General features: G+C 34.0%; 1 protein-coding gene across 1 annotated transcript in view; it reads left to right on the forward strand.

The window, feature by feature from the left end:
• Positions 1-2,897: 2,897 nt before the first annotated feature.
• piezo2b (piezo-type mechanosensitive ion channel component 2b) overlaps positions 2,898-13,122 on the forward strand; it is a gene marked incomplete at both ends in the record, with an annotated part of 108,352 nt that continues 98,127 nt past the window's right edge. The window contains 2 exons of the mRNA XM_081373360.1: positions 2,898-2,961; positions 9,418-9,513. Coding sequence (XP_081229486.1) covers positions 2,898-2,961; positions 9,418-9,513 — 160 coding nt within the window. The remainder of the gene's footprint in view (positions 2,962-9,417; positions 9,514-13,122) is intronic.

The raw sequence follows: 13,122 nt of genomic DNA on the forward strand, positions 1-13,122 counted from the left end.
TGTCTGAATTCACAGTTCTCACAGTAAGAGTAGAGGAAAAGTCCCCGGAATGAACTAATTCTGTCGAGATTCTACATACGATGGACACTTTACTGTCGGATTTATGAATTGCAGTGAAGCGACGTCACATGATCATGACATCATCGCACATGTAGTTCATCCGGATTATATTCATACCACACACATTCATACTAGAACATACATTTTTAGCGGTTGTGATGTAATTACTTATTCAATATAGGTACCTACTCGATGTGATTTCAGGCGCAGCAGCAATAAAAAAATAAATAAAAGACACAAATGTGATGTTTAACTTAAATTATATTATTTACTGCAGGTTTGTGTAATATTCTCAGTTTGCATTTCACTGTTTTTATTCATTTTGAGGAATACTGAATGTGTTTTTGTGCAAGTCAGAGGAGTAAATGCTCTCATTTAGTCTAGAACTACAATACCCATCATGTTCACACACACATCACACACAACGCCTCTGCGTTTACTCACTGTTCTCTCAACATGCGGACAGAGAGCTGTCAGTCAATACATGGGAAAGCAAAGTAACGTGTGTTACTTATTTGAAAAAGTAACTCAGATATTTTGTTGTAAATTTAAAAGTACTTTTCTAGTTACTTAAAGTAATGGTATTACGTAGCTCGTGTTGTAATGCGTTTCCCCCGACACTGTTAATAGTGGTGGAATAGATAAAAACTAGATGCGAAAAGAAAGATGCTTTAGATCTTAGTACAGAGTTAAAAGACTAGAGGGAAGCAGCCAACAGAAAAGATCAAATGTTTTTTTTTTTTAAAGCAACCTTGACTGATTTTATTATTGATACAATTAATTTATGAATAATTTTAGCAAATGTTTTTTTTTTCACAATGCCATGTTTAAAAGCATTTAAATGTTCAAAAGTGAGACCATTTAGTCCACTAGTCCATTATTTTCTTGATCTAGAAATGGAACACAATCTGAAATGTTTCTTCTTCATTCTGTCATAATTTGTTTTCATTTTTTCAAAATCATAAAATGTATTGCTTCTTTGCAGTTTTAAAAGGTAAATTATACTCTCAGACTTTTTGGGCAATTTGTTTTAAGATAAGTGGCACAAAATATATTTCAGTGTTTTAGTCTCTTCTGCTCACCAATGCTGCATTAATTTGATCAAAAATACAGTATAAACAGTAATATTGCGAAATATTATTTTCATACTATATGTAAAATACCTGTTTTCTATTTGAATATATTTTAAAATGTATATTTATTACTGATGGCAAAACTGTGGACTTTTTTTATCTCAGAATTGTACATTTATTTCAACATTCGGACTTTACATCTCGCAGTTGCACTGAGGAAACTCTGACGAATCCTCAATTCTGAGGAAGAAAAGTCAGAATTGTGAGATAAAAGTTGCAAATACCAAGTTTCCATACAAAGCTGAATTTCAGCATCATTACTCCAGTCTTCAGTGTCACATGATCCTTCAGAAATCATTGTAATATGATGATTTGATGCTCAAGAAACATTTATGATTATTATCAATGTTGAAAACAGTTGTGGCACTTCATATTTTTGTGGAAAACGTCAACGTGATATGTATTTTTCAGGATTCTTTGAGAAAAGAACAGCATTTCTTTAAAATGGATTCTTTTGCAACATTATACATATTTTACTGTATTTTTGAATGCATCCTTGCTTAATTTAATTCTCTTAAATATACGTGTGTACGTGGAACGCTCAGTCAATCAAAGCTTAGGACTGAAGTATAAAATAAATGAAACCTTTTGTTCCTAATGTAATCTTATATAATCTTTTACTTTTATTTAACTTTTTTAACCATGTGAAATTATGAATATGGAAAAACAAGAGAGAACCAATAAAGTATTAATAACTGATGTTGTCAATGTATGCTTTTTCCTGTGAGCTCTATTTATTTTTTTGCATAGTAAAATAAAACCTCTATAGTTTACCATTTTTTTATTTGTATTTTTTGCCAAATTATTTTGATAACCTTAACCAAGTTTAGTGTTTTGTGGTTCCTTCATATTTAACATAAAAAATAAAAATAAAAACCCTTAAAAAAAATAAACATTTTGATGGTTCAGTTGATCTTGTAAGGTCATTAAAAACAAATATTCCCCCTAGACATCACTTTTGGCCACTTCTGTATATATATGCTATCAATCCATATTTTCGACAGGCTCATATTATGTCCTAGCGGACTTAGTCAGCTAAAAAAGAGTGCATGGCCGTGATAAGATCTGTTCTAGAAGCCCCGTTGTAATGATGATGAGTTCCTAGTAAAACAGCAATCAAATGGAGCGTCCCTCAGGGGCCCGAGGACCCTCCTCCCGCGGGCTCTCATTGGACCCGTGCTGGATCACTTATGATCGGGCGTGTGTCTGTGACCGGAATGCCTGTGGCTTTCAGAGCAACTGTGGAGTTGAAGTGAGGAAGTCCTCCTGCACACCGTCAATATGAGCGCGTAAAAGTCACTTCGAGGACAGTTTATTTCCTCTTAAAGAACTAGTTTTCTCACTAGTGCTTCAGGATACGAAGTGTTTTTTGTGTGACACATTTTCTCAGGATACACGCGTTTTTATCGGACGCATCCCGCGCGCGCGCACCGCTGGAGAGCCTGATGTCCGCTGCGCGCTCCGAGAAAACCTGGATGAAGACACGTTTTTATATCAGCATGAGTTAGATTCATCACTTGAGCCACTCGAGACAGACTTTTAACGCGTTTTTATTTGTACAAAAGGGAGCTCTTAACTGGAAGTGTCCTCCTCGTGTCCGCCGGGACTCATGCAGGACGCATGGAGGATAAAGAGTAAGGGTGCTCGAAGGATGCCGTCCTGTCCCGGATTCAGGACATCTGACATCCTTCATTTCTGAGAGCGATGGCTTCTGAGATTGTGTGTGGTCTGGTCTTCAGAGTGCTGTTGCCGGTGTGTCTGGCGGCAGGTGAGTGTGTCCATCAACACCTGGGGTTTAGCGTTAGCGCAGTGTGTCCGTTACGCAGCAGGTGCGGGAGAAACGACGTGCTAGATTATGATTTAAAGGAAGTTAATAGAAGTTTGCATGTGCAGAAGGAAACACTGCACGTCATTAGCGTTAGTATATTTGGTATTTCTTAATGGTTCCATTTATAAACTCATAAAATCTAATATACTCACTGTAAAAATGATATGATCAATAAGTCATGGCAAAATATGTTTTTACATTACTTTTACTCGGTAAACTAATCGAAGCAATTTAAACTTTTTTAACGAGTTACGAGATTGAACTCGATTTTTAAGTCAGTTTAATATAATTTAAGTTGAAATGTCTTGTAAAAACAGCAACTGAACTTAAGTTTTGAAGTTGAAAAGTTGGACATTTTTAAGTTCTTTCCACTTTTGGTTGAAATTATTTTTGTGAAATGTTGCGGTACCACTGTTCATATTAATCACCAAGTAAATGTTAAATGTATTAATTAATTAATTAATTAATCTATTTATTTATTTATTTATTTATTTATTTATTTGAGCCCATGCAAGTACAAAAAAGTGTGTAAGAAAAGCACATTGGAGAGACTGGGGCTAGTTGTCACGCTTTTATATAGTGAATACTTCTCAGGGTTTTGTTTTTTTTTATTGCCATTTTGTTCTGTTAAGAAACATAAAATACTTTTTTAACAACATATATGCATTTAAAATCTATTGTTGGCTATTTAGGGTGTTTTCTGTAAACACTAATACAGTTATATATCACAAAACAATTAATGAAAGGGGTTTAATCATTGTTAATGGCTCAGAAATTGTAATTAAGTTGATAAAATTGCATTTTTTTAGGATGTAAATGTCAATTTGTCTTCATTTATGGAAGTGTTTGAAACCAACATACAAAGCTACTGTAAGCGAAAACAATTATTTGCATAATTAGTTTTGACTCAAAACTTGATAGTTACTGAAAAATAGACCTTATGACAACTCATCTTATGTGCAATTCCATTTTCCCAATGCATTATATTATTTCAGTAGATAAAGATTAGGTAGATTATTTACTTAACAAAATAATATGATATAAGATGTTGGCTCTGAGTAGAGAGAAATGCCAAATATAACATGTTACAACTGTTACAATAATTAACCAATTCTCTGGTTGCTACATAAAGTTTTTTAATAACATGCGTCCAATTTGTTTTAATAGAGTAATGCCATTTTTTTTTATGCCTGAACTTTCTCTTAATGTCATCTAATGTGAAACATACCAGGCTGAACATTCATTAATCCATCTAATGAATCTCTATTTGACTTTTTGTTCTGTATTTTCCTGATTGTGGCTGGTTAACTGTTCTGTGGGGTGTTTCATAGATTATTGACTGACACTGAAACCCCTCAGTGGTTTGAAGAGACAACATTGACTTTTGCACAAAACATATGGAATGTTTGTTTTATTCATTAATTATTTTATCCATTAAAGCCTGTGTAGGATCCTTTTTAGTGATCATTATTTAGACATTTTCACATTTCCCCCACTCATTTTATTATTAATATTTGATACCTGCTCTAAAATGTCCCACATATCAAATCATTCCTGTCTGTATGTTCTTAATACATACATACTTAACTAAATAATGCTTATTATATATATATATATATATATATATATATATATATATATATATATATATATATATATATATATATATATATATGTATGTTTGTGTATATATATGTGTGTGTATAAGTAATTTTGCTTCTCAAGTAAATGTATCTTGATTTAAGAATTTTTAGATATTTGAACGAAAAAAACGAGGCAAAAATACCAAGAAAATCATTTTTTGCAGTGTTTATTCATATATATATATATATATATATATATATATATATATATATATATATATATATATATATATTTTGTTTTAAGCATGACTCAAAGTCATTCAGTCATTTTGCTTCTCAAGTAAATGTCTTCTCAAAAAAAATCTTGATTTAGGAATTTTATTTATACCGGAAAGCAAGACAAAAATACTGAGCAAGAGAATATGTTTTTGTACAGTGAAATAATCATAATGCATGAAGGGACAGTGTGTGTTGTGCTGTTTTAATTTTTGAAAACATGTTATTCAAATTATTGAAAACATCTTATTCGCGAAGGTTTCATGCCTTTTGCTGATGTTTTTTACGCTGTTGGATTCACTGTTGGTTCTCACGGTCGCTTTTACCATCATGATATTAATCTAGAAGCTTTACAGTGTGTTTAAGGGTCTTAATCAGATCTGTGGTTGCCCACAGTTAATCCACATTCACATTCCCTCATTTATAGATAATTAGCCCTCAGATATTCACACACACATGCACGCGGACACACACTCTTTCTCTCAGTCGGATTCTTCCTATAGGTACAGATAAGATGCACTCTATAAGATGGTAATGTATCTCTTGACAGCCTAAGTCAATTCGTTCTTTTTTCTTCCAAACGCAATTGCCAAGCTGTGGAGCATCTCCATTAATCGGTGGAAAGTCGTTTTAACTGCATGAATTAATAATGTGGCATCAGAGCGGAGAAGAATCGGCTGCCCATTATCGTAAACACCTTTAATATTTGATGATTTTATTTTTTGGCTTGAAGTAGTACTAAGCAAAGGTCATCCGCTGGAAACATAACAGAGGACGGACAGGAACAAATAATGTTCATGTTCAGACGTCAGCACTAACAGCTCTCAGATCAAGAGATCTTTGAGCGACTTTTTCTTTTTTCTTTTTTAAATGGAGGTCACGATTCTGAATAGACAACTAAACAAAACAGTGTATTTGAAAAGTATATGTAATTCATTTGAATCGTTTTGATTGAATAATTCACTCTCAGACAAAAAGGTACAAAAGCTGTCACTGGGATGGGATACCCTTCAAAAAACGTATCATTTAGGTATTAATATGTACACTTTTGGTACCAGTACATGTGCCTTTAAGTTACTTATATGCACTCTTTAGGTACAAAGGTGTCCTTTTGAAAGGGAATCACCTCAGTGACAGATTTTGTACCTTTTTTTTTCTGAGAGTATTTAAGGACTCACTCATAAAGACTTCACTTGTTTCGTTACTGAATGAATCAGTGTTTTTTTAATGAATATTGAATGAATGATTCAACGACTCACTCATGAAGATTTCACTTGTTTCATTACTAGATAAATCTGCGTTTTTGAATGAATATTAAATGAACGATTCAACTGCTCACTCATAAAGACTTCACTTGTTTCATTACAAATCTTCGTTTTTGAATGAATATTGAACGGATGATTCAACAGCTCGCTCATAAAGACTTCACTTGTTTCATTATTGGATTAGTCTGCGTTTTTGAATCAATATTGAATGAATGATTCAATGACTTGTTTCATTACTGGATAAATCAGTGTTTTTGAACAAATCTCTTGAATGAAAGATTCAATGACCAATCTTTTTTTCTAACAGCCACTTGTCGCCACCTACTGGTGTAACGATGTAAGATACAATCTTTATTTGAAGCGTCAAGTTTCAAAAGGCGATTTTACTCTATTTTGATCACTATCAGTGTTTATAGCTATAAACTCCATCCATCCATCCATGCATCCATCCATCCAATTAATTGTGAAATTTACTCAAAGATTCTGAGTGAAAATTCAACACAAATTTTTTTCAATACTCTAAATATTATTTAGTTTGTTTTTATGAACCGAGGAGCAGGTTGAATTCTATTGCAGGGTCTTTTCGAAAGGTCTGTGGTTTAAATCAGAAAATGTGTAAAAGTGTAGTAGTTCTCCTGCTGTCACTCTGAAAAGGCTTTCAGTTCTCCAGAAACATCAATTATTCCTGAGATGGATCATGGTTTGAACGCGGTGGTCAGTGTGGTTTTGCTACTTAAGGAATTACATGACCGAAGCGTTGTGAAGGAATTAAGATGGGATTTTGATTTAGCCACATTTTCATTATCATCTCAAGTTAACTGTCCATGACAGAAGCATCATGTTAAAAAGAAAATATCTGATTAGATGTGTTTGTGCAGTGCAGTATGTGATGCATTAGTGCAAAAAAAAAAAGGAAGGAAATATTGTCAAAAATACAGTATTTGATGCATTTTCATATTTCGGCCTGGCTTCTTTTCACAGAGTGGTGTTTGCTTGTGCAAAACTCACATAATGTTTTCAACTTTTCAAGAGTGTTTGAGCGTTTTGGCCTCAGGTGACGCGATCCGGATTGAACCGGTGTCTAACCGTGTGTTTTCCTGTGCGCTGCTGCTCTTGGTTTATTATCAGGATGAATGTCTGTGCTGTAATCTATAAGACTGAGTTTAATGGCCTCCATCTCTGTGTTTAGTGGTCCTGCACTTATCTCTCTCGCACCAGTGTGTCTGCTGTCCGCCTGAACCAACGGCACAGCGCTTTTCTGTCAAAGGCTCAATATTTCTACAGACTCCAAATTATATTATCTCTGTTGCACATAGTTGATAGTTAATTAATCTTATACATTACTATATATTGGCTACTGTGCATCACACACAAAATTGTATATATACACGTGTGTGTGTGTGTGTACGTGTGCTTGTGCAATGCGCATATAATGAAATACATGTATATTTCTAATCAAATATTTTTTATTATAATATTACTTATTTAAATCATTTTTTTTACAACAGGGTTGTAGTGTGTGTGTGTGTGTGTGTGTGTGTGTGTGTGTGCAATGCATATATTATGAAATATATGTATATTTCTAATCAAATATTTTAATCAGAATATCTAATTTATTATTTATTTAAATCATTTTTTACAACAGGGTTGGTGTGTGTATCAGATATTATTATTATAATTATTATAGTATTTATTTTAATATATCTATTTTAACAATAGCGTACACGGTTCTTGAGTTAATATTGAAAAAGGTTCTTACATTTTTGGTTCTTCATTTCAGTGTTTAAATATTAAAGGTCATTGTGTTTAGTTTTTAATAATGACTGTGTTAAATATTTTCTATTCACACATGCTTTTATCCAGAATGAACTGCATTGAATTCAAGGTTTTATTATTGAAGAGCAATTTTGTTCAAAAACGGGAAAACATTTGTAATATATGTAAATAATATGTTTGCATAATAGTTATTTTATATAGTACTTAAGCACTCGTTAATGGAATCATTAAGGGACTGGAATCGTTAAATCGGAGGCAGAATCATTAAATTCCTTACAATAACTATATCCATAATTGGCACAAACTGTCTCTTCAGAGCCTTTTATTTTATGTGCACATAAACTGTTTGTGTTTATACTGGATTTTAGTTGTCTTTTTAATATCACCTTTCCATATTGTGCCAGTGTGTTTCAATATTTACGACTCTTGTTACTGATAATAGCAGAGGAAGATCCCTGTGGTCGTGATATCTGCACTTTTATTGTCGTTCTTGCTTTTTCTGTCACTAATGTGGGTTTTATAGCAGGGAATAGAGATGTATTGGATATTTACCAATCTTAAACAATATAAGTAGTATTTTGGCTGTTTTTACATGATGTAATGGGACTCTTGTATTTGCCGTGTTTGGACATGTCCAGAGAATAGGATGTAATTGCTGTCAGGTTCAGATGAGGTCCATGTTTGGTAGTGAAATAAATGTGTGTAATATTCCCAGTCTCTGCTCATAAAATGGCAAACATGCGAGATTAACAACAACTCTGAAGAATGCGATTACTTTTCTAGTAGAGTCTAGTTGTTAAAATCCAGCCGTGTCACAACAGTTTTACATTATTAACTCCTCTGAGCGCAGTGAAGAGTCGAGCCCACGGCTCATGGAAAGAAAGAATCAGGAAACTCTGGAAAACTCTCAGCATGTGTGGCAGAACTAAAGGCCTGTGAACGAGAGCGTATTCTCACAGGCATTGTACTCTTCATATTAAAACATTAATTCTTAAAATTATGGTGTTTATGTATTAATATGTACTTTAAATCTTGGCAGATCCAAAATGATGCAAACCTGAAGTTATACTTTGAAAACCGATTGAAAAAAAGAATATTCCGGAAATCAGATTTATTGATCTGTCCGTTTGTCTGTCTGTCGTTCCATCCATCCATCCATCCATCCATCCATCCATCCATCCATCCATCCATCCATCCATCCATCCATCCATCCATCCATCCATCCATCCATCCATCCATCCATCCATCCATCCATCCATCCATCCATCCATCCATCCATCCATCCATCCATCCATCCATCCATCCATCCATACATACATCCATCCATACATACATCTATCTATTATATACTTGAACATATTCTCATCAATGTTAGCATCATTTCAGGCTTTTTATGTTTGTTAAAAATGTATAATGCAGTATGTGTGCTTTTTTTAATCTATATATTTACTCTAGATTACTCTAATAATATGTGTTTTGATATCTTCTCTCCACAGCATGTCTGTTCAGGTACAATGTGCTGTCCTTCATCTACCTCCTCTACCTCCTCCTCATCCCTCTCTTCCCAGAGCCCTCCAGCATCACCATGCAAGGTAAGACAACACTAACTCTTCCCTAAGTGTCACCAGTCCGAGGAGCATCCGTCTTCTCCTGAAACCGGCTTTAGTGCCTCATGCAGGAAATCTAATGGAGCAGAAGCGTTAACAAAACATTCATTGAAACCACGACAGCCCTGTAGATCATGATCCGTGCTTGTGTTCAGAGGGAAGAACTTCACGCGCTCGAGAGGAGAATCGAGATTTAGGGTGTAATGAAGATGTGCTGATCACGCTGAATAATTGACAAGAACATTACACTAAATCTGTGTTAATCCACTGAGACGAGGAAGATTTAAGTCTTAGAGAAACTGACTGGTTAAATCCCATAATAGAGCTTGTTAAGACCAATATAAAAGACAAACATTAACTCAGTTTGAATCATGTGATCCAAAACACTTTTGTGATGTCACTCCCTTAAATATGATGTCAAAGAAATAATGTGCGTTATTTAAATGTCACAATTGGGGTTGAACAGAAAGTTCAGGGTCGAATTTTATGCATAAATTATGTTAGAAACAAATCAACATAGTGAAATTAATACTTTGAATTTAATTCTAGTATTAGTCACACTAATGGTCAAAAGTCTGTACATTTTGAAAGTCTCTTTATATGCTCACCAAGGCTTAATTTATTTGATCAAAAATACAGTAAAACTGTGAAATATTATTACAATTTAAAATAACTGTTGCCTATGTGAATATATATAGTAAAATGTCATTTATTCCTGTGATCAAAGCTGCATTTTCAGCATCATTACTCCAGTCTTCAGTGTCACATGATCCTTCACAAATCACTCTAATATGATGATTTGATGATCAAAAAACATTTCTGATTATTATCAATGTTGAAAACAGTTGTGCCTAATAATTTTACAAAGTTATATAAAGATATTGGTATAAAGTTCAAAAGAATGCCTTTATTTGAAACAGAAATCTTTGTAACATAAATGTTTTTACTGTCACTTTTGATCAATTTAACGAGTTCTTGCTTATTAAAAGTATTAATTGCTTTAACAAAGAAATCTTAGCCTTTGAACAGTAGGAAGTTTATTGTAAATATAATGTAATATACATTAGAGTAAGTACAGTGTTGTTTTATGGTCCATTTCTGCTCTGTTCATGGAGGTGCGTACGGATGCTTGTTTGCCGATTGTTAATTATGTATAAGAGAAGGTTTTCATGGAATAAGAAGAAAGAGGAAGAGGACAGGACATTTTAAGTGGTCTACTCGCACTCATCAATAGTTCAGTAGACCTGTGCTCATAGTAAGAGGAATGCATGCTGGGATTCACACAGATTCATCAGGCCTTACTGGGATTCTGGCTGTGGGAATTATGCAAATATTGGAAATGTAGACTATAAAAAAAAAACAATAATATGGGATGCTGTTAGTGCTGTTAATATGAGATTTCTGATTATGCAATTGGAAAATAGAAATGCCTTCAGGTGTCTGTGGAAAAAGTGGTGCATGCAAACCCAGATTCACACACGCACTTCTGTATTTCTGCTTTGTTTACAAGACAAAACAGTTCAGAGGCTTTGAATGAATGACTTACTCTGTTCCTATGATCAAATACATTGATAGTCTTTATAGAATTGAGTCCACTTTTGCATCCTGGTCACGTTTCATTTCAAATTTTAAGCACATTTTAGGTCTAACCTATGCCTGGAAAATTATACTATACTATTATTATACGAATATTATACGTGTGTGTGTATATATTTCTATTTTAAATAAATACTTTAACTTTTATTCATCAAAGAGTTCTGAAAAAAGTATCACAGGTTATAAATAAAAAAGAAAGCAGCACAACTGTTTCCAACATTGATAAAGAAAAATCATCATATTCGAATGATTTCTGAAGGATCATGTGACACTGAAGACTGGAGTAATGATGCTGAAAATACAGCTTTGATCACAGGAATAAATGAACATTTAAAGTATATTAAAAAAGAAAACAGGCAATTTAAATTTTAATAATATATTACAGTTTTTTTCTGTATTTTTGATTAATAAAAATAAAAATATAGTCCTGTAGTGGTATATATATATATATATATATATATATATATATATATATATATATATATATATATATATATATATATATATATATATATATAAATATAAATTATTTAACAAATAAAATTCAATTCCTTCATATGATTCAAGGAATATTTCTACTCTAAAACCACTGATTTATTAAGGTTGAAGATGTTTATTTTAGTCAGTGGAGAAGAATTCGTCAATTTTGGCAAGTGTTTTATCTGATGTCTGAAGCTGTGTGATATTGGCTGTATTTTTCTGTAATGTTATCTCAACACTGAGGTGAATCGATGTCTTCTGTCAGGTTCTGTTTAGCGTGAAACCTTCCAGTTATTGGGAATATAGATAAGAATATAGATAAGGGAGATAAAGTGACTTTTTATGTCGTATTTCTCTTGGCTTGATTCATCTTTGTCTGAAACTATCAAGTGTCTGTGTATTTGAGGTCCCACACATTTGCTGTAACTTTCTTATTTTCCTTCCATAGTTTTAACCCAGTAGGCAGATGTTATTTAAGCTTTCTCTGGCCCTATTTTAACGATCTAAGCGCATGGTCTGAAGCGCAGGGGCCAAGTTCACTTAGGGTGAGTCCAAATCCACTTTTGCTACTTTAACGACAGGAAAAATGGTCGTTGCGCCAGGCTCATGGTCTAAAAGAGTTGTCCCTGTTCTCTTAATGAGTAATGGGTGTGTTTTGGGATTTACGTGCGTTAAACCAATCAGAGTCTCATCTCGCATTCCCTTTAAATGCCAGTTGCGCCATGGCAGATTCGCTATTTACCTGACGGAATTTGATCGTGGAAAGACCGAACGCGTCTCCACAGCGCAAACGGATCTGCTCGTGCGCGAGGTTAAAGTGCGCAAGCAGAACATCTACAGGACAAGCCGGATTCCACCCTATCTTTATGTACACAATAATAATCTTTTACATTGTAATCCTTTTAATTTTGGCATGTTTGTGTGCTGCTGTGCATCCCTGTTTGTTTAATAAGCAGAGTGTGCGCGTGTTGAGGACCCGCCTATAGGCGCACATTACTGACGCACTCTTTAAATAACAAAAAATATATATATATTACACCATTGACTTTAGACCAGGGTTCAGTTGGTCAATGGCTCAGTTCTGTTGCCTCAAAATAGCAACGCGCCAGAACATACCTCGTTGTCAGACCAGAAGGTCATGGGCGCACAAATGTTTGCAAATCTATTTGCTATTTAAACAACGTGGTGCAGGATGTAAAAATGATAACTGCGTCGGGCTGAAACTAGCAAAACACACTTGCATCGCGCTTGATGCTGCATTGCGCCGGATGTAAGATAGGGCCCATTGTGTGCATTCGCTATCTTATCCGGTATTACACATTTGACAGATGCATTGAAGCTTTACATTTAGTTAGTATGTAAATTCCTTAGGAATCGAGCCAATAACCTTAATGTTTTTACATGTCAAAATACTCTTGAAGGAGATTCTGAGACGTCAACATCTTGCCCACAAAATTAAAGGGTTATTTCATCCAAGAATGAAAATGTTCCCATAATTTACTCACCCTTAAGCAACCC

This window comes from Scardinius erythrophthalmus (genome assembly GCF_964197995.2).
Source record: "Scardinius erythrophthalmus genome assembly, chromosome: 9".
Classification (NCBI taxonomy): domain Eukaryota; kingdom Metazoa; phylum Chordata; class Actinopteri; order Cypriniformes; family Leuciscidae; genus Scardinius; species Scardinius erythrophthalmus.